The sequence below is a fragment of the Phaeoacremonium minimum genome, assembly GCF_000392275.1.
Source record: "Phaeoacremonium minimum UCRPA7 unplaced genomic scaffold PA7_03_scaffold_359, whole genome shotgun sequence".
NCBI classification, from domain to species: domain Eukaryota; kingdom Fungi; phylum Ascomycota; class Sordariomycetes; order Togniniales; family Togniniaceae; genus Phaeoacremonium; species Phaeoacremonium minimum.
In genome coordinates this window covers 146,627-171,699 of record NW_006921263.1, presented here as the reverse complement: position 1 = coordinate 171,699, position 25,073 = coordinate 146,627, and the positions used below count along the sequence as shown (strand labels likewise).

The window sequence follows — 25,073 nt, the reverse complement described above, 5'->3', positions numbered from 1 at the left end:
TCTTGCCACACAAACGCCAATTCTCCAACGTGGTCATTAACAGATTCTCGTTCGTAAATCATGCACAAAATCAGCCCTCACCGCCGACCGAACCTCGTCTGCCTCTCCCAGGGGCTCGCTGGCGGCGGCCCCGAGTCCAAATCCGGATTCGTCCCCGCCTGCTGATACGACTGTTGGTACTCCTGAAATGGCCCTTGGCTTGCAGGCGGTATGTTCGGCACAGAGTGTCCTGCGTCGAACGCGTGCGGATCCGAATACCGGGGGTACGAATGGTCGTTCTCTCTCGTATCGCCCACATAAGCCTCCTGTTCAGGCTCGGCGGCATGCTGTGCCGCCAGCCGATCTTTCCTGCGGCGGTAGAGGAAATATGATAGACCTACGACTCCAGCTACCAAGAATGGAATCCCGACGCCTAGTCCGGCCTTCACGCCGATGGATGGCTCACCATCTGCCGCGCTGCTAGAGCTGGTGCCCGTTGCCGATGAAGTAGTTGAGGATGTTGATGATGGCGTTGTGGTCGAGCTGCCATCTGAGGTGTTAGATGGCCCGGGATCCGATGAGGATTGGGTCTCTGCTGCTGCCGTTGTCGTTGGTGCCGTTGAGGACGGTATTGTCGATGGTGTCGTGGTCTCGGCTGAAGCGCTTGTGGTCGAGATATCGCTAGAAGTGCTCGTCACAGCTGAACTAGACACCTGGGATGACTCCGGAGAGGAGGAAGTTGCCGTGACCAAATATGACGGACTTCCTGTGAAGGTTGTCCAGGACACGCCGATGATAGTCTGCGCAAGACCAGCCTCGACATAGAACGAGTCTCCACCGCTCGAGCAGTCACAGTCCCCGTCATCGTAATCACCGGCACAGCAAAACCTGTCACTGCCACAAGCGACAAGATCACCATCTGCGTTTGCGCCCTCTACCGTCGAGTTAGCGGGGTATAGTTTCAATTGGTTCAAGGACACTATCAACTCACCTAGACATTCGTCTCCGCATATCGCATCGTTCCAGAGCGGATTTGTACATGCGCCTCTTAATGCCGTCCCCTGAACCAAATTCGGGTATGTTCCGTCTGGCAACGTCGCGACGCACAACGAGTTGCTGAAGCATGTGTACCCTTCCGGACAACACATTGTGATATAAGCCGTAGGATCACATGGATAGAACCCCGAGGCAAGATTGCCCGTTGGGTAGTAGCAAGGTGCGTTGGGATCGCATGATGCCTGGCTTGCTAAAGCCACAAGTAGCAGAAACCACTGGCTTCGCATTGTGACTATGAGCTTCCGCTGGGAAGACGTCTTCAGATCTGACACAAGCCACATTAGATCTGCAGAATTCAAAATGTCATTGTTAAAAGAGAGACTCGTGATATATATGAAGGAAATACATCAGGCTGCGTGTGGCTGGAGTTTCGCCACAGTAAGGCTCTCTGCAAGCAAGATCGCTAAATACAGGACTGCAGCTCGGTTACGCGAGGAGTACGGGGGAGGGAGCCTGACAAGGACATGTTCTACAGCACTAACTGATGCAGGCCTGGAGATCATCACGCCTACTTGAGCAGAAGCACTTCACCACCTGCAGCTGGTGGGCTGTCTCGCTGGAAATCCGGATTGCGAGCCTCTGGCCCTGAGGGCTTCCGGGGAGGGAAACCCAGCGGGCTGTGTTCTGGAACATGCATGCCCAGAGGGGTGTGCCTCGTCGTGATTCGTCTGGCTGTATAGCAGATCGCCACTGTGAGTGGTTGGAGATTCTCTGTGGCTGCACTTTCTGGGATGTCGTTAAAGTAGGTGCATGTGGCAACCTCGGCCACGCAGTCTGAGTGCGTTGAGAGGCGTAGATGACCCTGCACAGCCACACCTTGAAGTGTGGTGCAGTTATTGAAGCAGAATCTCGACAAACACTTCAGATGAGTGGAATAATCAACGGGACATCCAGATCAGTCATGATATAGTGTTGTTTTCTCAAACATCCATGGCTTTGCTTGAGTTTGTAATGTCTTATCTAGAGTTGGGCGGAATGTTTTAGATATGCTTGTGTGGCCTGTGGCCTGGATGTTGGGCAACAGCTGAACAGCTAATTTGAGAGGCGCAGCGGCTGAACAGGCGCTCTTAGAGACTTTTATTTGACAGCATCAATAAAACACTCTCATTTTCTTAAATAAATAAAATGTACTCAGGTTCCGATGAATGCGAGAAACTTATTCAAGTAAGAATGTCATTGTTACCTACATCTCGAGTGAATCCAAGTACTTGATTTTACAACATCATCTCTTTTCACTTTCCACACTCGTTTGAACAGCCAGGATGCCAGGGGCGAAGAAACGAAAGAGATTGGAAGCACCCAATTCTACAGCTTCAGGCAAGTCTATTCAAGGTTTGGAAACATCTACTCCATCCGGAGCGGTGACACATGATTCCACAAACAGTGAACCAGAACTCTGCGCACGATGCCTCGAGTTGGGAGTTCACGAGGCTTTCGCCTTGAAAGATGCCCACCAGGACTCCCCAAACATCTCCAACGTGGTTATGCGGCGCCTAGTCTTTGACCAACCGAGCTCGTTGCGCCAAAACTGCACAACATGTTCCAGGCTGACAAAACTTGGAAATCGTCAAGCGATCGAGCCGTCACGGGTTTCTCGGCGAGATCTTAGTAGCGCTGAAATCGAAGAAATCAAGTCGAAGTCGTCATATTCTTTCTCCGGAAACGTTGTAGTACGCAACACCTCGAAGAGGGACTTTGACAATTTCTCCAAAGGGACTTTTAACATCGCCGGGGAAGGGTTCTGGGAAAGGGAGACATATCGGAAACTGTCTCACGATTTAGAAGGTGGGACGGCTCGTCTCCTCGACTCAAAACCAGACTACGCTGCAGTGTTGGCCTGGATGAATCACTGCAGTGCTAATCACAAAAGGTGTACCCCAACATATTCAGATTCACTTCTGTCGGTACGTCTTATCGACGTTGAAACAAATCGTCTGGTCCCCTACCCCGCTGATCCTACACGACCGGCTGAGTACTTAGTTCTGAGCTATGTATGGGGAGGATTTACTCAACCAAATATCTCTTCTGCCAATGAAAACTTGCCGGAACCCTTGCCTAGGACTATTAGGGATAGTATAATAGTCACAAAAGCTCTTGGTATAAGATACCTATGGGTGGACTCTATATGCATAGATCAGTCCAACAGCCTCGAGAAGGAGAGGCAGATCTCGATCATGGACTCCATCTACCTTGGCGCTTCTGCCACGATCATCGCTTTGGACGGAGAGGACGCCAATAGCGGCTTACCAGGTGTGCATGATACGGCTCCGAGAACCCCCCAGTTCTTGCTTGAATTCAGTCCTGGGGACCAAATGGTTGAAATGTTTCCGCCACTGAGTGAAGAGGTTCGAGTTTCGCGTTGGGCCAGGCGGGCGTGGACTTTCCAGGAGGGCATCTTATCTCGAAGGCGGATCTTGTTCACCAAGCATCAGGTTCACTACCTCTGTCACGAAATGAGCTGCTGCGAGACCATGAACGACTCGACACAATTCGGTCGAAAGAGAGACGTGGCCACGGCAACAGAAAAGCATCGTCTGGGACGTAGCATCACCGCTCTTGAAGACCCGTTACACATCCGCGACGATAGAAATCCTGTTCAGATATATGCAAACATGCTCAACCAGTACGTCACCCGCTCTATGTCGCACGATTCAGACTCGTTAAACGCCCTGTCTGGACTCCTCCAGTATATACAACGGAGCTTGTTCCCACAAGGATTCCACTACGGGCTTCCCGTCGAGGAGTTTCGGACCACTCTTCTGTGGCAACAAAGCAGCGACTCGCCTTACCCACATGACCAATACGCAATGTTGAGAAAGTCACGACGCCGCATCGCTGTGGAGCTTCCCAGCTGGAGCTTTGCAGCCTGGCACATCCAAAAGAAAATTCGCCTTCCCTTTTGGGAGGACGATGAGGGCTATGTTGGGTTTCGACCTCCCTTGCGTATCACTGATGAACAGGGACGTTGTCTCTGTGACACTTTGCACGACTTTACCAAGTTGAGGCGATTACGCCATTCAACGAAGAGGACCAAGGTCTACGAAGCCGCATTGGCTTTACAAGATATATACGAGTGTGGTACAGAGAGGGCAACTTACAAGCCAACGAGTAGCTCTGAAGGTCCGGCCGACAAAAAGACTCTCCGGATACGTGGATTGATGCTGTCACTACCCTGCGCCTTGACGAAGTCGTATGGCATGTTTCATGGCTCCAAACCGGTGAAGCACCCATGCCTTGTTTGGTCTGTTTTGGGAGTCGATGAAGATAGCTATGATGAAAATTGGTATGTGGATGGGCAATATAGCCGATTCAAGCCCAGCTCTCCAGACGGTGGATATCAAATGCACGAATTGTTACTTGTTGAGACAAACTTCTATTACTATGAAGGGTCAGACGACAACCGCGACCTGGAGCTGGACTTGCTGCTTGTGTACGAGGAAGGCAATAGCTACGTTCGCGGAGGGGTTGCTAAGCTCCGCGTGACTCTTGAAAAGGCCAATGTTCTCTTCAGAGATACGAGAATGAAAGACATTTTACTCGAGTGATAGACCGATAATATATTTTATTCTAGATTCAAGGAGAATTATGGCAGTCTCTAATAAGATGCAAATGATACTGCGTACAATGCTACTACGGCCACCAATTGTTGCTCGTGTGCCGACCTCAGGGTATTCAAATGTTGGACTAGAAACTATGCAAGCGGATATTGTACGTTGACGGCCGCTTCCGCCGAATGTGTTATTACAAGGAAAAAGAAAAGTCTGACCCAGTTGTCAACTAGACCTTGAACTCAGTTGCTAATTTGCGGTCCCGTTAACCTTGCTTTCGTCATTCTTGGAAGCTGATGCTTTCGGGAGTTCTTCTGCTGCAGTGACAAAGGTCTCCATCCCTGGCCGTTTTGGCTCTGGCACGACGGCTGCTCCATTGACTGCGATGGGAGTCGGCACTTCACTTTCATCCTGTTTTCCAAAGTCTATTACCCCATTCAAGGGCGAGGCCGGATTGTCGGGACTTCTGGGCATGGGACTAACAGTGCGCGAAGCTTGCTCGGTGTTTGAGGTGAGCGTCAGCATGCTGGCTGTTTCTGCCTCCTTATTCAAGCTGAAGGGCACAGCAATGCCGTCAACGTACGGCCTCTTCCCTGATATCCCGATATCTGGCTTGTAATCTGGGCTTAGGAAGTCCGCTTTGGACTTGGATGCAGGCTCGTCTTTCTTTCCCCCTCCTTTCAGTTTAAGCAACTCAGCAACCGAGGTATTCTCGTCGGCCTCGGTCTGGTGCTCATCTACGACTGTCCTCCTCCGCGACCTGCTTCTGCTTGTAGCATTTGGAGGAGGCGCAGTGTCCTGCCTCTGGATGTCCTTGAAGGCCCTTGCGCCCTCGCCCTCTAAACCGGTTGCAGTCCTGACCTCTGGCTCTTTGTTGGCTTCCTGTTCCCGAACAACAGTCATCTCGTCATGCTTAGAGCCCCATAGTGACCATAGCGCCAGACCAATACTCTTAGTCTTCTTCTTCTCCTCGAAGGCTGCGGCGCCGATCTTTCTTCGGCCCGCGAGAGCGCTGGGAGGAGGGAACTCCCCTGCGCCAAAGCCCTCATACCCAACAATTAAGTCCTTGACGAATCTCTTATGGACCTTCTTCTTGGCGGAAGAAAAGCGAACATCCCACTGTTGCTTCTGGTCTAGCCATTTCCGGACTGGACCTTGTTTGATAATACCAACGAGTTCGTTGGCCATGATGCAGCCTGGCAGTTCCGAGGCAGGGGCCAAGGGGAAGACAACGCCATGCCTGGTTACTCTCTGACGAATCATGTGGTTCTTGAAGGGGGGCAGGGGATCACCAGCCTTTCCGATCTGCCCATTCGGTTTCAGAGGTGGCTCTTTCTCCTCCTTCTTCGTCTCGGCTTCATCGCTGTCGGAGCTGTCGGAGCTCGAGATGATCGAGATCTGGTCGTCATCGAGAATGTCGATCTCAGTCTTCTGTGCTCTTGCAAGAGCCCAAGCGCCAAATTGAGCGATAGAACGGTACATGTACTTGGCTGGTCGAGTGAAACTGAGAGTCGGTGCAACATGGCATAGGTCATCCCAGACTTGGAGGTGGACATCTGTCGGTTTGTATTGCTTAACTTGAGCTCTTGCCTTCTCATCCATCAATGAATCCGCAGGCAGATATTTAGAGGGGTTCGCGCATTTGTGGGCGAGATATATCTGTTCGTCGCGTAGAATCTCACCTCCACCCACCATAATGAGTAGCGGAGGCAAACCACCGAGTGACGGTTGCATAACAGGGCTAACAAGTGGATGAGACAGAAGCTCATTCGTAGTGTACATCTAAGTCCGGGTCAGCTAGTTTCTTGCCGACTATCAGTTAAAAGCCTACTTGAATTTGTTCTTCAATTTCAATATCCTTGCCGTCAAGGGTCAAGTGAAGCCGTGTCGATGCTTGAGTGATCTCGTCGCTGCTCGGTGCCGCATTGGCATCTTTGCTGTTTGCACTTGCTGAATATTCCGCATTAGCAAGGACACAATATTTCTCATTCATCTGCTTACCAGATTTTTTTCGCTTTTCTTCCAATGCTAGTTTCTTCAATTGATCCAACTCGTGCTCGTTCGGTGGTGGCCAAGCTGGGGATGGCTTGTGGTGGAATCCAGATTGAGGAATGTAGTCAAAAGGGGCTTCGCCAGCAACACTGGGGAAAGAGTGCGTCAAATCGACCCAAGGGCTGATCAGAACAGCGCCAGCAGGTAGTGGGATTCCTTGATCTCGGAGCGCCACAAGCATTGATACCACCATGCCGCCGCCAGCAGAGTCACCGGCCAGTATGATCGTGCTGGGATCCTGTATCGTCAGGAGGTGAAGATACGCCGCCAGACAGTCCTGCAGACCGCACGGGAAAGGGAATTGAGGCGAGAGGCGATACCGGGGCGCAAACACCCTGGCCTTTAGCTTCCGAGCATGTCTTTGCATCTGATAGCGATGTTCGTCGACACTTCCGAAGAAGTAGGCACCTCCATGGACGTAGAGCATGACACGCCGGCCGGGGTCGTTATTCCTCTTGCGCTCGTTGTAGTCGGACCGCATCTCGATCCACTCGGCCTTGAGCGGGCTGTTGGGCTTCCTCCACTGCCACCACTTCCGCCCGCCGACCTTGCGGACGCCGTCCCGGCCCAGTTGGGCCTCGAGCACCGCCGCTGCATGGGCGATCTGGTCGTCGGGGATCTTAACCTCCTCGACCTTGACCCATTGCGGATGCGGCACCCATTGGGCCGTGAAAGCCTGGAGCTCCTCGACCGTGTGGTGTGACGCGAATGCCAGGAAGGACCTGATGAGATGCAGACCTTCATCGTAGGACAGGTGCGCTGTGGGGCGCTGTCGGAGAGGCTTGCGATTGAGGTACTGTGATGGCCTATGTCAATACGGGTCGAATTGAGATGGGATGATGGCCAATTGCAAGCTGGAAGCAGGGAAGCAAGCCGGATGATGGCAGTGGCATTGTGGATGCCATTCCCTGCTTTGCGTCTGCACGGGAGCTGGTCCAAACAAGGCACAGAGTGCAATGCATAGGGTGTACGTACATGTGATAAGAAGGTCGAGACCACAGTCGGCGTGACCGCCATCGACACGGACGCGGTGTTGAGGTTCATTTTCGGCGTGCGCTCCTACGCTGAGTCTGGCACATTCAGTAGAGCTGCTCAATTGCAAAAGAGGAGAAGAATCCCACGAGGTGATGAGGGGATTTTGGTATCTTGGGATCTTCATCTGCTGGGCAAGCCCATTTGAGACATAACAGGCGCTGCTCACTGCACCACGCTGCACTAATTAGAGCTTCTCGGGCTGCTGGCGTTGCCCGGAAGCTGGGCCAGTCTAGGGGTTCAGTGATGTCATCTGGCGCCCAAAACGGCGCTGGCGCAGCGCTGTGCCACTCCTCTTTCCTTTGCCGGCGCCCTCGGATCTGGGGTTGGATCGGCAGGTCAACCTTAACCTGAAATGCCCCGCGCCGCCGTATCCAGGTGTGGACTTAGTCGCGGGGGGAGTGAGGCTAGTGGCGCTCACAGGTGGGAAACATCGACAAAAAATTATTTTGCTTCAATATTGAATGCCCCTCCATCCTAGCAGACGCACCCAACGACACAGCCTCCACTGGCCACGCTCGCCTTTTAGCACTGATCATGGCTTCTGATGCACTCTCTGGAGGTACATATTCTTCTGGCCCGACAAAATTTCCTAAATAACTGACTAATGCATGTGACAGCCGCTCGGCAATCCAACTTCGAGCAGGGCGTCGCGCTCTCCCTCAACCTGTGGCCGGACCTCACCCTCGCCGTGCAGAACCACTGGGGCGGGCCCGACTCGGCTGACAAGCGCGACTGGTTCGCTGGTGCCGTCGTCGACCTGTTCCCCGACCTCGCCAACCCTCCGAAGCCCACAGACAAGCCGCAGAATGGCGCCACTGAGACCGAGGAGCCGGACGTCGAGTACGTCGAGACGATGCTGCTGCAGGTCATGCTGGACGAGTTCGAGGTCAACGTCGACGATGACTCCGGGTTTGACGTCGCGCAGGAGATCATTCGCATACGCGCGGGGTGCCTCAAGGGCGACTTCGAGGAGGTGGACGCTCTGAGGCGCAAGTACGAGGGTAAGAAGGGCGGCAAGGTCGATGCCCTGTTCAAGAAGGCAGAAGATCAAGACAACGATACGGATTGGGACACCGAAGACGACGAGGAAGACAGCGACGACGACATGGACGATGCCCCGCCCCTGGTTGAGACAAAGAAGGAGAAGCCACCGCCGGAAGTCGACGAAGATGGATTCACAAAAGTCACGAGGAAAAGGTGATTGATATTCCGCTATGGGCACTATCTTCCTCGAAGAGATCCAAAAGTCTGTACATGGGAGCACCAATTATTATACCGCGCAAAATCGCAACATCGTACGGCTATCTAACGCCAATCCCAATTGCGCATTCAAAAAACCAAAAACGATACCCGGGCGGGCTTTACTCCCAGTCCTCCTCATCACTGTCGTCCGCCTTTCGGGAGTCCTTGGGGCTGTTGGGGGCTTGGCTGGGAACCCCAGACGTCGCGCCAACCAGATCATAGCTCGTGTCGCTATCGGCCTGAGACTTCTCGTCGTTGGACTTTCGTGGCTCCGAGGGCTTGAGAAGGGTTTGGGCGGGCGTCTGAATCTTTTGTGGGTGGAGAGTCGTGGAGGACTCGGTGGATGCTGGTCGATCAGCTTTGGTGGACTTGCTAGGTCCGGCCTCGTCATCAGAATCCTCATCCCATCCAACTTCTTCCTCTGCAGATGCAGCTATATGCTGGTTAGCAAGGTGTAACCAGGCAAGGGGTCCCATGAAAACAAACCCTTCAGCAAATCTCGTCGCCTCTCCTCCGCGATGTCAATGCCATGTCTCAAAAAGTAGTATCTCTTCCAGAAGTCGGCATAGGGAATTTGGTCAGGCACAAGCTTCTCCATCGTGGTCCTCAATTCAGGGTATTTAGCCAGATCCTTGCTGATGTCCTCCGTCTTCTTGTCAATGTCAAACTCCTTAGTCCATGATGCATATTCCTCGGTCGCGGGATCCTTGGTGAAGCCCTCCGTATTGGTGTGAATAACATGTAGCTGAGCATCGAATCGAGACGTGTGGAACACCTTCTTGCCCGAGGCGTCCTTGCTCTCGAACATAACGGTGCTTCCCTGGTTATCGCCGGTGCCGGTGGAGGGTGCTATAACGACGGCATCCCGAATGAAGTCTCGGATGTTGGTACCAAATCGCAGCAATGCCTCGTCTGCAGCCTCCTCAGCTTTCTGGATATCCTTGAGCCTCTTTGCAGCCTCGGACTTGAATCGAGACAGCACGGTTTCAGAATCTTGGATCGACTGGTCGGATGGGCCAGCCTTCGAAGCTGTCGGGGTTGCTGCAGGGTCCTTGTCTCCTGATGGCTCACCGGCCTGGTCGGCCTGGGGCCCGGTGGCTAAGGATAGAGCTCGGGTTCGGCTGATAATCGAGGACCGGAGGTCAGAGAGTCCCCTGGTTGCCTCCTCACCAACGGCAGTAACCTCTTGTGAGACTTCTTTGTAGACAGATTCACCCTGGCCATATGTCAACATTATATCCGACGGTCAGGCCAGAGAGGGCGGGGTTGGACATACCTGCTTGACTACATTGCCAAAGAAGCCACCAATTCTCGCGCCCCACGGGCTCGAGGAGATGGCCTTGTAAGCTTCCTGGAAGTCAGCATTGAGGGTTGACTGCTGCTGAGAGCTCCGGTTCTCTGATCCCTCGGCGTCCTTCGGGAGAGACTCCTCGGTGATGTGATCGTACGCCAGATCCATGGCGATGGACGATTAAAGTATTATGTCAATAAAGTGTTGCAGTTCTTTCCCTCCTCGACTATCCTATCCGTAGAGTGGAGGTCGTGCAGCCGATAAGGGGGGAAGCTTGAGCCCTGTTGCGTCGATTGTGTTTTAGGAGTTCATTCCAGGGGTGGAGCTTCGCCTGGGAGGCGGTCGGGTTCGCTTTGGTGCATGTGCCAAGTTGCGATCACCCGTCATCTCCTGGCTAACTGGATGCGGGGTCCCTTCCTCCCTCATCAATTGATCAATGCTGTAGCATGGTAATCACGTGCACGGACACGGGATGGCTTTCTCAAATGCATCACCAAAATGGCATAGAGAAATGCTACACATATGTTGAGAAGGCTTACAGCTTCGAGAGCAGCTGGTAAGGGAAAGACACGATGACGTACCCACAGCACCATACCTGCTATACCGGATGTTGGCAAGATGCGGTCGAGGTCGACGCCTCAAGAGACCAGCATAGTCAGGAGACGACGGCATTGAACTCTTTGATGCATGTGAAGAGAGCATATTCACTTGCCTGAGCCCCAGGCTCTGGCAGCTCGGATCTACGAGTACGGCAAAGGACGAAGGCTCCGTTGCCTCATCGTCGACGGTCAGGTTGGGGCCAGTCTCCTGCCAACGATGGTACTTTGTACCAGATAGAAAAAGCCCACAAGGCCCGGGCATTACAGCGTCGGGTTAGCGTCGGCATGAGAGATCCCAAAACGACATTCCTCGCCGGGAGGATGGGAATGTTCTGCTAATGCCATTGCAAGCAGATAACCCTCCCTGGGCTAATTCCTTCACCGTCTCAGCTGCACTTCTCATCCTCCTGCTCATGCTCTTCGGCCGGGTCAATGTTGCAAGCTAAACGTCTGGTAGCAGATCCGAGGTAGCGGCGGGTGTGTGCAGCACGGAAGCGGTACCTCCGCTCGTTAAGCACATCCCGGCTCCGTAGCAATGGGACCTTACTCAGCGGCTCACAGCAGGTCACCGTGCGCATGGACGGCTCTCCCCAGCGAAATGCGGGGGTTTCTCTACGGTGTTCGCACAGTGGGAAATGTCTCCGAGTCCCGGTCCAGGCCGGGTCATCACTCCTCGAGCAAGATAAAGTGGCGGCGATCAGCTGTTGCTCTGCCTGAATCCTTCCCGCCCAAGGCCATCCTCGGTCTGGTTCATCAGGGCGGCACTGCACGGGGGCAGGCACCTGGCACTGGCAGGGTGAGAGCACGACATGGGGAGGACACGGTGGCGACAGTCGCCATAGCACGGGGTCTCATCAGCACAAGCGGGATCTGAAGTACAATTGTACTATACCGTTTCTACGTGTAGAGCAGTAAGTATGAGTTAACAGATGGGGAATCGGGGGAATAGGATGGGCGATTTGGAGGCTGGGTCGTACGAAGGAGGGACAGGCAGGGCGTGTGTGTATCAGGGACGGATCTCCTAGCCTTATCTCCTAAGAGCGACCGAGACTCCTGGTACCTTAGCTGAGGTATGTACTGCGTAGGGTGTCATGATTGCCCACGGACGAGTACCTGCTCTCTCCTGACTCGCGAGGGGTCAGATAGATTGTCGATGCTGCCATGGCCCTTCTGCAGCATGCGTAACAGACAGATGATCTGGCTACAAGGGCGAATTCAAAAGAAAAATCAGGGACAGAGGGACGTTGTCCGATCTGACAGGCCGGTAGGATACGATACATGCAAACCCCTGGCCTGTACCGCTCGCTCTGGCCGTCTTAGTGTTCGCTGAAGGCTTCTTTTTCGGGAGTCTGGCGGTGTTGCCAGTGGCTTCCACCACGCCCTTGGGTGCTGACAAATTGGAAATCAAGCTCTTTCGACACCCCCTCCCCTCTATTCGAATCGAGTCGGAGGCACCACCCAACCCCCTCACTCACACTCACGCTCACGCTCACACTCACCGTCCGCCCGCTCTTCTTTTCGCCTCACCACCTGCAGCCAGCTCTGGCGGGGATTCTCATACCTTTCAACACCAAAAACACCCCGACCAGACACGCTCTGCTCAATCCGGGAAGGCCTGCAGAAGATTCTTTGCCGGCGTGAGCAAACCTTCCCTCCATCATCATCTGTCTACAGTATCTAAATTAGAGTTACCGTTTCCTACTGTAGTCTAGATTCTAGAAGCAGGGTGAGTCAGGCAACCACATACAAATCCCGTCAGGCGGAAAGGCCGCAACTTTTCTCTCCCCTCCCACTTCCATCCCTCCTCTGTCCATCTGCCCGTCCCATCGCCCATCCACCCCCCAGCGTCAAGTCACATACATACGTACACCACGTACACCTTGGATCGGGAAGGAGCACAGTCAGTCCATTCGTCGGCCGGGCCTCGCTCCATTTCTTCACTCCTCCACCTATTCCTGTTCCTGTCCCTGTCTGTGGGAGGCGAACTTTTTTCCCTTCTTTCAACATCCTCCCCGTCTCATCGTCTCTCATAGCGTCATACCCATCCCTTCTTCAAGGCCGGGTCTGACCTCACTTGGACTTCACTCCTCAACCTTGACCGTTCCGCCTGTCTGACATTGCCTCTCAGGAGACTGCGATCGCAGACTAACTCCAGGACTCCGGTCGACGGCTGTCGACCAACAACATCTCTCGATCACCCTGTGATCGTCCCCCGTAGCAACTTATCTCTATCTCAATTCCAATACAAACACTCGCGGCTGGTCCTCCAGTCAGCTCAGCTCAGCTCATCTCATCTCGAGGAGAACGCGGACGGTTTCGTTGACCGCGCGCTCTTCATATCTTGGGATCAGATCCGCCTCTGGCCATCATATCTACTAGCATACAGCTCGCATTCCACCTACCTTATTCGCAATGGCTGCGACTCGTAACGCTCTGAACGACTTCGTTCTCACCCCGCAGCAGCAGAACCTGCTGTTCGCCGCGCTCAATTCCAACAAGCCGGCCAGCGCCTCTCCTGCCAACAATGCACTGAACCTGTCTCCAACCTCCTACAATGACTCTCCCGTCCAAAGATCAGACGCTAGTGGCTTTCAAGAGAGTCCCTACTTGGACTACGACTACGAGTTCAACGGCGACTCCAGCTTTGATTTTGACTTCGCCAATGGCGGCCAGCCCAAGATGATTGGTGATCTGCCTGGCACAGATGACACCTCCAAGGCTGAGTCGGATGATAACGACGGCAATGATAAGCGCAGTCATCCGGATGATGATGACGACGATGAGGAGGAGAGCGCCAAGAGGCGTGAGAGCGGAGAGAAGACCGCGAAGAAGCCAGGTCGAAAGCCCCTCACCACAGAGCCCAGCTCGGTGCGTTCAACCCGTACTTCTATGCCAATTGACTCGTCAGTTTCTAACAGTGTTGCCGTACAGAAGCGAAAGGCTCAGAACCGAGCTGCCCAGAGGGCTTTCAGAGAACGAAAGGAGAAGCATCTCAAGGACCTAGAGACTAAGGTCACGGAGCTTGAGAAGGCGTCTGAGGCTACAAATCACGAGAACGGACTTCTCCGTGCTCAAGTCGACAAGATGACTGTCGAGCTCCAAGAGTACAAGAAGAGAGTGGCACTGCTGGCCGGCTCTACTCGTGCGCCACCTCAACCCCAGAGGACTGCTTTTGGCCAAGCGGTCATTAACAACCTCAACGATGTCAACTTCCAGTTTGAGTTCCCCAAGTTTGGTGCTCTTCCTGGCCCTCCGCAGCCGAGCACCACTTCGCTGCAGAGTGCACGATCATCCCTGTCACAGTCTCCGAACCTCAACCGGTCTCCTAGCAGCCAGGTCAGCCCCAATGACCAGGGCAAGGGCAGCGTTAGCTCTGCAAGCTCGCATTATACCAGCGGTCTTGATGCCCAGACCAAGGAGGATCTGGCCAAGTTCTCTGGCATCTTCAGCCCTCCATTGACAAATAACAATGTTTCCAATGCTTCAAGGAGTAGCCTCGACTCTCACTACAGCGCTGCGGCAACCAACACTAGCTCCCCCTCGGCATCATCAAATTCCAATGGTGGCCCCAGTTCTTCGTGCGGAACTTCACCAGAGCCCTTCACTCAATCTCCCATGGGATTCAAGCCTGTTGACACAATGGCTACAATTGGAGAGGAGCAGCCATCTTTGGCTAACAACAATCAAGGTATGCTTTGAACACGGGGACGGTCGACTATTGTCAGAAAGGTGCTAAATTATTCCAACAGATTTTGGCCATTTTGCCTCGATTGACATCAATGATATCAACTTCCTGGCATCTCAGAACAACTTCCAGTTCGATCCCCAGCTGTTTGGAGACTACCGCGAGCCTCAGGATAATGTCCTTGGCAGCGGTGGTATCGATGATAGCTTCTTCAATGATGCCTTTGATATGGATTTCACAACGCCTTACAACGTGGCGTTCAACAGCCCCGCGACCACCAAGAAGGATCTCCCCGCCCCAGGCGCAAGCAAGGATCTGATAGCTCAGATCGACGCTGCCAAGGAGGGCGATGATGAGATTGTGGGCGCTGACGGCCAATTGCTGACATGCAACAAGATCTGGTACGAGCCTTCTTCGCAAACCCCGGCGACCCCGGCGGCGGACGTGACTAACGAACCCCACAGGGAGAAACTGCAAAACTGCCCCAAGGTCCAGAACGGTGACTTCGACCTGGACGGCCTCTGCTCAGACCTGCAGAAGAAGGCCAAGTGCTCCGGCTCGGGAGCGGTGGTCAACGAGAAGGATTTCAAGAACGTGATGCAGAAGTACCTGGGCAAGACCGACAAGGAGATGGAGCAATGTACCGGCCCCAAGCTCACAGCATGATTCCCTCACCAAACGGGAGTATCACTGTACGCCACAGACTCTGTACAACAATCGTAACCGGGCGTGGACGGAACTGGACGCATCTTCAGGAGTCTTATCAGAAACCAACAAAGGCAGGCAGGCCGGCAGGCAGGCAGGGTTTGGCTGTTGGTTCATTGGTCATTTACACTGGACAAAGGAAATATGGAAGGAATACCAACGGGAAACGGGGGAGAATCCTTCCCGAGAGACGTCAGGGCGTTAAAGTATTGGTCTGAAGCAAAATTCGGAAGTTACGGTCGCGGCGTCTTCTCAGATGCCTATTTATCGGCTGGAACGAACAACAATCACACAGCTTTTATCATTGAAATCAAGTGGTAGTTATCGATGTTGATGTTGATGTACGCAGACGGCGAGAGGGACATCTCGGGATGATGGGTCTGTCGTTGACGAAGTATGGAATGAGAAGATTTGTGTGTCGTGTTGGTCAACTGATGACGCGTTTGCTGTTGAATAAGATACATCTCCATCTCTTGGGTTGAGCTTTCATGCGGTTTACGGTATGGATGAGTCAAGTAAAGGTAGTAAGTAGCTAGCTAGCTAGCTAGCTTCGTTGGCTGAAATGTCTCAAATGATGATTGATATCAAATCATGCTTTGTTGCTGGGCTCCTTGCTGCTGCTGCTGTTGTATTGAAGAGTCGAGATGAAGAGGTCAAAATATCAAGTCACTCCTCTCAATTCTCCACTTGGTCGTCCCCGTATTCAGAATCGTGATATGAATGTCCCACTTCCTGTATGATTTACAAGGTACAGCCACTCTCGTATTTCACTCTTGGCAAGTGGTCAAGGGGCATTTGAGCCATGGTCTCATGTTATCTAGTCTTGATTACACAACCAGCTAGATGCATTTCTCAGATGGGAACATCGTCCGTGATTTGATTCGATCTACCCAACCACATCCAACGTCACCGCCACGGAGGAAAAATATCTCCTTCCATGATGCTATTGTCTAGAACTCTCATTCATGCAAGCCTGACTGACTGACTGGCTGACTGGCTGACTGACTGGCTGGCCAGCCTGTTGTGCTCCTTCGTATCAGAAGCTTCCCTGTCTGTGCAAGCCCAATCCATCCTCCCAACCGCGAAGATCTCTCTGCTCCCCACGCGCAACGACGACGACGATGCACCAAGCCATGGCAGGACGGTATACACTATGTGCTTTGCTGCCAATATACAAGACAGAGCAAATCCGCAACACAATTGCAGGGAAAACTTAAAAACATACTGATGCATCGCCTATAGACGGACGTTATGAAAATAAAAAAACCAGAAAAAATGACAAAAACACACAAATAGGGGAGTGGTATCGATTTGCTGCTGCTGATGATGAATGACGATGATGAATGACCCTTGAGATGGTATGATGGGAGAGAGAAAGTAACCGAAACATGACGAGAGTGGTCGACCTTGTGATGATAGACATAATCATGTCTCCAAGGCAAAAACCCCGTACATGACGGTGCCTGTAAAAGTTGAGAGTCGGAAGTTCGTGTATTCTTTCTTCCGCGCTGCTCGCTTCATAGAAGCGGTGGGATTCGACCACCCGAGTATGATATTACTCGTTCATAATCAGCGTCCTCCATTTTAGAACGACTCAGAAAACCGCTGACTGATTGGTCTCGGCGCAGCTCTGTACTCTTCATCTTGGCCATATTAGCATACATCCCGGCGAGATGCATTTCTCGGAGGTGTTCAGCCTATAACGACTCTCGCGCCTTCTTTGCCAAGCACACCCCTTTCCTTCGGTTTCGGGCTGTTGCCTCTGCCCTTGCCCTTGCGAAGGAAACCAAACACACCTCCAGATGCGGCTTCTTTGCCAGCCTCGTTAATAGCTCCGCTAGCATCAGCAGGGAGCGTTGCGTCTTGACGTGCCAGGTCAGACCAGCTGCCACCGCCATCAAGCGTAACCTGCACTCCACCCGTAGGACTCTCCACGATGAGGCCCTTCGGACCACCACGGCCTGGCTTGCTGTTGGTGTACGAGGTGGGGTATGGGGGTAGCGGGGGAGGACGTCCAGGAGGTACGCGGCGGCCGTGGCTGCTGCTGGGACGACTCTTGTGGGATCTTGGACTGCCATCTTGGGACGGTCGAGAAGCATGCGTCTGTTGCATTGAGTCAGGCTGGAACACTGGTTGTATCACGGCTCCATTGGTTGTATGCGCCGTCGCTTGCGAAGCTGGCCGAGCGTCGTTTGTCGTGAGAGCTTGTGGTTGTTGCTCCTCGGGTAGGCCGTTTGTGTTGCACTCGACTACAACTGGTTGACCGTCCTGCCCGTCTTCTTGTTGCTGCGTGATCCTATTTCGTCCAATATTAGCATCGTTAATACAACCAATTTAGGCTCAAACTTGACACATACTTCTTATAGGCCGCAATTGTGTAGTCGAAGGGTCGGAAATCCGTCTCGATCATTCTGTATAGCTCATCTTCCCTGATCTCCTTGTCGGTAGCATCATCCTTCAATCGCTCTCTTGGCTTCTGTCTTCGAGCTCTGGCTTCCAATGGCGCCTCTTCAAGGAGGAGCTCCTCCAGGTCATATGTCGCATCGAAGTTGGTCTTCTCGGAAGAGGGCACAAATACGGGCTCGATTTGCTTCCTCTCTAGGGCCTCGAAATCAAGGACTGCGAAGAAATCGTGTCGCGTGAAGCTCTCCCATGTTGCGCCAAGTCGTTTATCGGGATTAGATTCTAAGGCGTCCCGGATCGCATACAAGCACAGTAATGAAACTGGAGGTGAGGTGATAGGGTATTTCGGATTTGCGGCCTGGATCATACTGCTGAGCGTTGACTCTGAGTTGCCTTCGAACGGCCGCTATTACACCGCGTTAGCTCTGTCAGTCATTGTGACCTGTCTCCCTGCCCCTTTTTCTGCACAGCAAATGCCTCGAAGCACAAAGCATTACACATCTTGACATGATTTGCCAATGTGTTAAACCCAAGGGAGTTACGACATAATGCCTACTAACCTTATTGTATATGCACTCGTAGAACAGCACACCAAGCGACCACCAATCGGCTCTCCAGTCATAGCCCTTGCCCGCATACACCTCGGGCGCAAGATAGGCGAGGGTTCCAGACTTGCTTGTGAGAATCTTTCCTGGAATAATATCGGACGCAACGTTCTGGCGCATCATTAGCTCTTGCTCGTGTATCCCACGGACTCCCCAACATACAAAATCAGTCAAATGGACATGTCCATCAGCATCCAACAGAACGTTATCGGGCTTGACATCACGGTGAATAATGCCCTGGCCATGGATGTACCGTAACGCGCAGCCCAGTTCCGCGATCCAGAATCGGACGGCATCTTCTGTGAAGGTCTTTCTTGATATATGAAAACGTAAATCGCCACCACTCATCAAGTCGACAACGAGATACCTGCAAGTCATACGTCAGATATGTGACGGAAGCTTAGAATTGGGCATGTGGCGAGGTCAGACATACATGTACTCGATGTCCTGAAAGCTGTACCGCAAGTTGCATATGAAGGGGTGATTCACATGCTCGAGCATTCGCCGCTCCCGTATAATATTCCGTACACTTTCCGACCGAACGACTGCAGGTGGGTACTTTGTTAGTCCATGGGGACACAGGGTCTTGAAATTGATTGTATTCCTCGACGTACCTTCATCTTTGCGAATATATTTTAGGGCGAAGGATAGCCCGGTATCTTTTCGTTCAACAATTCGAACCTTGCCAAAGGCTCCTCGACCGACGACTCGTAGGAGGCGGAAGTGATTCAGGTTCACTGCTTCGAGAACAAATCTATTAGCTTGGCTTGTCCACCTTCAAGCTCAAGGAGATCCCCAAGAGCTCCGCACGGGATAGCCCAGCTCCAGATAGAGAGAGAGAGAGAGAAAAGGGCAATTGGGTATAGCATGCATGGTGTGCGCACCTTCTCCGTCGAGATCGACGGGCTTGCCCTGGCTGTTACCCATTGGCGCGGAGGGTGCTGCTGAGGGTGTGTGTTGGCGTAATGCCTGCTCTGCAACCGCCAGCTCTTGTTTCTCTAGATGGAAACCGACGACGACAACGATGATTGTCGAGAAGTGGACATTCTATGCCTGGGGGGCTTATTCGAATGGTCAGTGAGTTGGCCGGCCGCCGAGATTCGCAGTGGGTCTCGGGAGGAAGCGTGGGCTCGAGGAAGTAATGGGGATCTGCAGTGGGCGAGGTCGATAGGCGAGGCGATGATGCTGGTCGAGCCACGAGGACGAGGGAGATTCGGGATTCGAGATTCGAGATTCGAGATTCGAGAATGACAATGAGCTCCGTTGCCTTTGCTTACTCGACTAGCTGATTGTAAGTTCGCAGCAAGAAACGAAGCTATGTGCGACCAGAGGAGAATCGTTGTGCGAGATGGACCTGAGGATAATCGTGTCGCCTATGTCGGATGCCGCAGAGAACGAGAGAGGCGGAAGGGGGTCAGATTGTCGTCACCCGGGGACAATCCTCCGTTGTATTGCAGTGCAGTGGGGGGCCGGCGGGTTCGAGATGAAACGGGGTGTTGATGGGATGTCGTGAGATGGGACGGCTAGCTAGCCTGATGCAACGTCGTGATAAAGATGCCGATGCTGCTGAATGCTGCTGTTTCCACTTCGGATGAGAAGAAAAGAAGCACAACTGGATGGGAATTAGTAGTTGTATAATCAGGGCAGCAAGAGACGGTGAAGAGCGAGAGAACTGAGTAAGGAGGAGATAAAGTAGCGTAGCGTAGAGTAGAGTAGAGAAGAGTAGAATGAAAGAAAGCGGCCTGTGCTCGTGGTGCTGGACCTGGATGAATGGATCCTGGCCTTGGGATTGGATTGCCCCGGGACATTGGAGGTGGTGCCCTGGAGGTGGTCGATGAAAGGGGAATTACCTGAATTACAGGCCTGTTTGGGCTTAGCAGGCTTGGAAACAAAGTTGGTTAAGGGGAAGCTAGTCACAAGCCCAGGCCCCGGTATACTATGCAGTAGGTAGAATATCATAGGGTAATAAGGAAGGAACAAAGATAAAAATGATTATTCTTCACTGCGGGAAGGGGCGACTCTGGTAATAAGCTACCTAAGCTAGGTAGGTACTTACGATACTCAGAGAGGCACCTCCTATGCATGGGTATGCAGTACTGCAGATTGCTTGACTAGAGGAAAAGACATGGCAATTGGAAGGAAGGAGCGAGCGGTCTGTGGTGTGTTTTAATGGTAACGTTAGGTGGTGTGGCACCCGTAGCACGTGGAAATGTGTGCTTTCTGCAGGTGTGGTGCAGCCCACTACCTACTGCGGACCTAGCACTCTCCATAAGTTAGTGAATCACAGCGTGTTTTCCCTGCTAGACTACCTCCTACCTAGACTCGCTGCCACCGCAGTCCAGTGGCGTGGCGTGGCGGCATGCTGCGTGGGAATGGGATGGCTTCCACGCTTTTCCAGCATGCGGGAGCAGGGATCTGATTGCTGCTTAATTGGGTCCCCGATTCAGGTTTCTGGTTCTCAGACACCGACAAGACAGGCGACTCGCATTAGCGGGGCATGGCCATGGGCAACCGCCGTGGGCCTGTAGGAAACAGTCCGACCTGACGAGCTGACCTAGCAAGTACCTAAGGTACCTATGGCATTCTTCCAGACCCCTTTTTTGGGTACGAGAAGAGTTGCACACGTATCCTGTCATTTCTCTGATTTTTTTATATAATTTTATATAATTTTTAATTAGATTCTTTGTTCAAGAATGGAGTAAGGAGTATAGTGAGGCAAGTATAGCATCGCTTGAAGCAGCTAACACGACTCGCATGACATGTGGCCATCCATGCCTTCTGAGGCGCGTGTTTGACAACACTCCAAGCCCCATCGCCTAGCGTCAGGAGAATGATATGATAGAAGTAAGTAGGTAGGTAGGTAGGTATGACATGGGGCTGGGTATGCATGCCGTCGTTGCATTTGCTGGTGTTAGGCAATCGCGGCAATTGCATGTACCGGCAGTGATAAGCTACTAGGGCTACCTATCTACAGTATTTCTTTCCAACATCTAGGCCAGCATGTGTGCTTTGACTTCTCTTCTAGTCGCCTGTGGTTGTCGTCACATCACATTCTACGAGTATCTATCGCAAGGATCTCTAAGCGAGCGAAAGGCAAGAAGGAGTGCAGTGCCACGGTGCCACGGTGCTACGGTGCTACGGTAGGGCTCCTGATTAGCACCGGCACTCATAACCCTTACCGGATTGTACCGAATAGGCGGGCGGGCGTCAATTAGTCAGTCAGTCAGTCAATCGAAGTCAAGCAGCATGTGAGCATGTACATAGTAAGAAAATAGATAGCCATACCAGCCATACCATACTATACAAGCATGCTATATCAGCAGTTGCCAACAGGCAAAGAAGACGAACCTCGGTCAAGAGGAACCTGGAAACCCACAATCTGTCAGTCAGGAATGCCCCATTCGTCATTCCCGCGTCTTGCTCGCCGGGATGGCCTGGCGAAGTTGGCATCGGTGGCTTTTTCGAGAAAAGGGCGCTCCGAAGAGCCGGTGGCTGTTAGCAGAAGACGGCGTCCGCCTTAGACAGAGAATCTCGTAGCGCTAGCGAATCTTGTCGATGGTGTACCCGAGACCCTGGGTCCAATGGTCCAATGGTCCAATGTTCCCGAAATTCCTGGGTGGGAATATTTGTGGAAGTGAAGTGCTGTCAAGAGCCAGGTTAAGCCTCACCGCTCTTCAATCAGGGAGCAGATTTTCGCCCTGATCACCCATCGGGTGTGGTGTAGTGGTAACATCCATGACTCTCATTCTCTCGCTGGAAAGAGAGGTTCTCATGAGCCCGGGGTTCAATTCCCCGCATCCGAGTTGCTTTTTGCTTAGATAGGGCTGTTTACTTTTGGCGTTTCTTTTTGTAAGCAGATCTCAAGATTGCTATAGTCGAAATAGTCAAGTAGTGTTAGATCATGTGGTATCATATCATTCCCGATTCATTGTCGAGAATGGAAATGATGAGAATATTGGTTTTTTTTTTTGTTGGTGGTGGAGCATTTCTCGCCTCTCTACTGTAAGTAAGCTACCTAGGTACCGAGACTAATCCTTGCTTTCCCACGTGCGCAGTGCGACAGGTGCCGAAACAACAGACGGGACGGTGGACGGTGGACGGTGGACGGTGGACGGTAAAGAATCCAGCGGCTGTCCCAGACAAATGGGAGCGAGACTGCAGGTGCATGGCAGATGAGGTGAGGTGAGATGGATGAGACTTGCCTGCACCTGCATGTTTGCTACTCTGCAGTACGTTAGGCCGTCATTCTTGCAGTAGCCAGCGAGCCAGCCAAACTACCTTTCCTCGTTCTAGCTCTATCCTCTCTCGAGCCTCTCATGCACGTACGTACTGGTACTGCACAGCTTCGCATCCGAGCCATCCAGCCAGCCATCTAGAATCAAACTACTACTACGACGACGACAACAACAACACACACACATCATGCACACCATCCGCCATGCATTTCAGACAGCGAGCATCCCCCACACCTGACTGGCCCAGCATCGCCCGGGACCGCCCAGCTCGCATCATCTCGCCTCCCTCCACGCCGTTGTAACAAGCAAAGACATGCAGCACCATCCCCGCTGCTTGACCTGACAGGCTGCAGGCATCTATCAAAAGATCGCCCATCCCGAGCATCCCTTGCCGACTGACCGGCCCTCTCGGCCCTCTCACCTTCCTCCTTTGCCTTCAGCTCCCCTTCTCGTCCCTCTTCTCCTGAAAAGCCACGCCCCAGCTCGTCAGAAGCTATGCACAAGAGGGGAAAAGGAGGACCCAGCTTAGGAGACGATCATATCCAGTCAATCCAGTAAACCGCCTCGCCACCCGATGGAGTGCCTTATCTGAGATCGATCTACGCCGGCTCTTTTGTCCTTTCTAGGGGCATTCGGTTGCTAAAGAAGCCGTCGCCTCTGACGAGGGTTGACAGCTGTCCTGTCGGGATGGAAATCTTCCTTCGACCTTCTATTCCGCTGTTCATTCCTTTTTCTTTGATCGGTAGCAGGCTGATCTCGCCCTAAGAACGCCAACGAGAATCCGAGAGTGCCCCTCGCTTTCGACAAAGACGGGCCCGCCGTCTCTGCCGTCTCTGAGGTCTCCTCCAATCCCCGGCCTACCTCCCTGCCGCTTCTCAAAACGCCTCTTCGTGCGTATCTTTATTACTTGTGCATGGCGTTCGGGGACTCTACAGGTCGATTCTGTGCTTTGGAACCTGTCATAACCTTCCCGTACTTCCTTTCCTTTTCTCCAGCCTCCTATCAAGCCTCCTGTTCCACCGCCTTTCCGCCCACATGTCCACCTCGCACACGTGCAAGGAACAACATGCCCTTGTCCTGACGCTGTGCCACCTACCCTAGGTAGCTTGCTCAGCCGGGTAATCAATATCGACATCTCGAAATGATAGGTAAGCGAAGGCAGGGAGCCCGGCAGGGCATGGCCATTCCGTGACAAAGGCCGGTCATGAGAGCAAGCAAACAAGCAAATCTCCCCCCTTCTCGTGATGACCCAAAGCCTCGTGGGCAACCCGCCAAATCCGGACGAACAGCCGTAGATCTGATCCAGACTCTTCCTCATGCCCCGCTCCTACCCCTTAAAGGTGAGGAGGCGCGCCCAGGTGAAAGAGAGACAGCAGCCCAATCCAATCCAATCGCCCCCTTAATTCGACCCCGCGATGCAACGAGGCGGCGTGGTTTCGCAGGCCTGCACCGCACTTGCACCGCACTACACTGCACGGCTTGGCCCCCCTGCTGCTGCAGGGAAACATTCAAGCCCCTGTCCTCCTTTTTGTTACTACTGTACTTTACGGGAATACAAACATGGAAATTGGTTTGCCAGACATCTGCCAATCTGTCAAGCCAAACATTCTCGCGAGGGCAAGTCCTTTCGACGACTGTTGAAATTACTTGATATATAACTGCTTGTTTGCCCTCTTGACTTGCGATCCAGGCAATACGCCAGCATCCAAGACGCAAATTCAGCAACTACCTAGGTGCGCAATCATGAAGGACTAATTGGAATCAACTCTACTTCTCTGCGTCTCAACAGCACCGACCGCCATGCTCCCAAGATCAGCGCCCCGGCTTGCCCCTTCGACAGTAGCAGATATAGCCTCCAGCGCTCAGATATGACTAATGTCCCACCGCACGCAACCGCACCTACTGTATTGGCCTTGTGGCCATCCAGCAAAACGAGCCAACCCCGTGGGATGATTCATGCCGGCTGCCGTGCCGCCTCGGAGGTTTTCCCAGATAGCTGGGAATGCCCGCATGGCCGCTCGCGATGTCCCCTGCAGAAGAATCCCGCCACTGGCCACTCTCCTCCCCCTTTCCCTTATCAGTGAAGTCATTGCCTGGGCGCAGTATCGCGGCGGACAGGGGCTTGCGTAAGCACTTTGTGCTGCTATCAAAAGTGTCTGGCAACGGGCAAAAGACTGGAATGAGTTCGCGAAGCTTTCTTCTCGTCCCTTGTCAGACTTAGTCTTCTATCGTCTGTATCAAGGAGGCAAGTAGAAAAATAGTAATTATGTGACAGTATTATCATAGACATTATTCTTCTATTCATGAATTGATATTGACATGAGGAGCCAGTCCTTGCAAGTGAGGCTAGCTGTTCAATGTCTCTCTTCAACATGGCATCTTATCGGGCAGACCATGTGCCCTGCGCCAGATTATACAATTACTCGTAGAGCTGTTGGTACAGATATCAACACACATATATGGACCACACGACCTTGAAGCCAGCCGACGTAATTTCAATACTCCGCGCCCATCCAATCCAGCACGCGGCATACCAGCCGCAGGGCCACCAGTCCCGCTCGCAGAGCGACACCGACGACCCTTTCCACAACAAATGCAATGATCCACAGCGCAGTAAAGCTTGCTTCAAGAGTGCGTC

The 25,073-nt window shown here is 52.8% G+C and overlaps 6 protein-coding genes across 6 annotated transcripts; 3 read left to right on the top strand and 3 right to left on the bottom strand.

Moving 5' to 3' along the window:
- Nucleotides 1–432: 432 nt before the first annotated feature.
- Nucleotides 433–804, top strand: UCRPA7_4633 (hypothetical protein; the record flags this gene model as incomplete). The annotated part of the gene is made up of 1 exon (XM_007917184.1): nt 433–804. One exon carries the CDS (start codon nt 433–435, stop codon nt 802–804), a length of 372 nt encoding a protein of 123 aa, XP_007915375.1.
- A 4,028-nt stretch (nt 805–4,832) lies between these two features.
- On the bottom strand, nt 4,833–7,652 carry UCRPA7_4632 (putative lipase esterase family protein; the record flags this gene model as incomplete). The annotated part of the gene is made up of 5 exons (XM_007917183.1): nt 4,833–4,994; nt 5,067–6,365; nt 6,415–6,533; nt 6,585–7,431; nt 7,611–7,652. The coding sequence occupies 5 exons, from the start codon at nt 7,650–7,652 to the stop codon at nt 4,833–4,835; spliced, it is 2,469 nt and encodes an 822-aa protein (XP_007915374.1).
- A 552-nt stretch (nt 7,653–8,204) lies between these two features.
- On the top strand, nt 8,205–8,871 carry UCRPA7_4631 (putative pre-rrna-processing protein tsr2 protein; the record flags this gene model as incomplete). The annotated part of the gene is made up of 2 exons (XM_007917182.1): nt 8,205–8,229; nt 8,288–8,871. 2 exons carry the CDS (start codon nt 8,205–8,207, stop codon nt 8,869–8,871), a joined length of 609 nt encoding a protein of 202 aa, XP_007915373.1.
- Nucleotides 8,872–9,031: 160 nt separating this feature from the next.
- UCRPA7_4630 (putative bsd domain-containing protein) lies at nt 9,032–10,371 on the bottom strand (the record flags this gene model as incomplete). The annotated part of the gene is made up of 3 exons (XM_007917181.1): nt 9,032–9,345; nt 9,399–10,128; nt 10,189–10,371. The coding sequence occupies 3 exons, from the start codon at nt 10,369–10,371 to the stop codon at nt 9,032–9,034; spliced, it is 1,227 nt and encodes a 408-aa protein (XP_007915372.1).
- A 2,843-nt stretch (nt 10,372–13,214) lies between these two features.
- UCRPA7_4629 (putative transcription factor pap1 protein) lies at nt 13,215–15,153 on the top strand (the record flags this gene model as incomplete). Its single annotated transcript, XM_007917180.1, has 4 exons — nt 13,215–13,670; nt 13,734–14,490; nt 14,552–14,888; nt 14,952–15,153. The coding sequence occupies 4 exons, from the start codon at nt 13,215–13,217 to the stop codon at nt 15,151–15,153; spliced, it is 1,752 nt and encodes a 583-aa protein (XP_007915371.1).
- Nucleotides 15,154–16,884: 1,731 nt separating this feature from the next.
- On the bottom strand, nt 16,885–19,127 carry UCRPA7_4628 (putative agc yank protein kinase protein; the record flags this gene model as incomplete). The annotated part of the gene is made up of 7 exons (XM_007917179.1): nt 16,885–17,488; nt 17,550–18,001; nt 18,156–18,311; nt 18,363–18,567; nt 18,634–18,745; nt 18,815–18,937; nt 19,085–19,127. 7 exons carry the CDS (start codon nt 19,125–19,127, stop codon nt 16,885–16,887), a joined length of 1,695 nt encoding a protein of 564 aa, XP_007915370.1.
- Nucleotides 19,128–25,073: the final 5,946 nt, after the last annotated feature.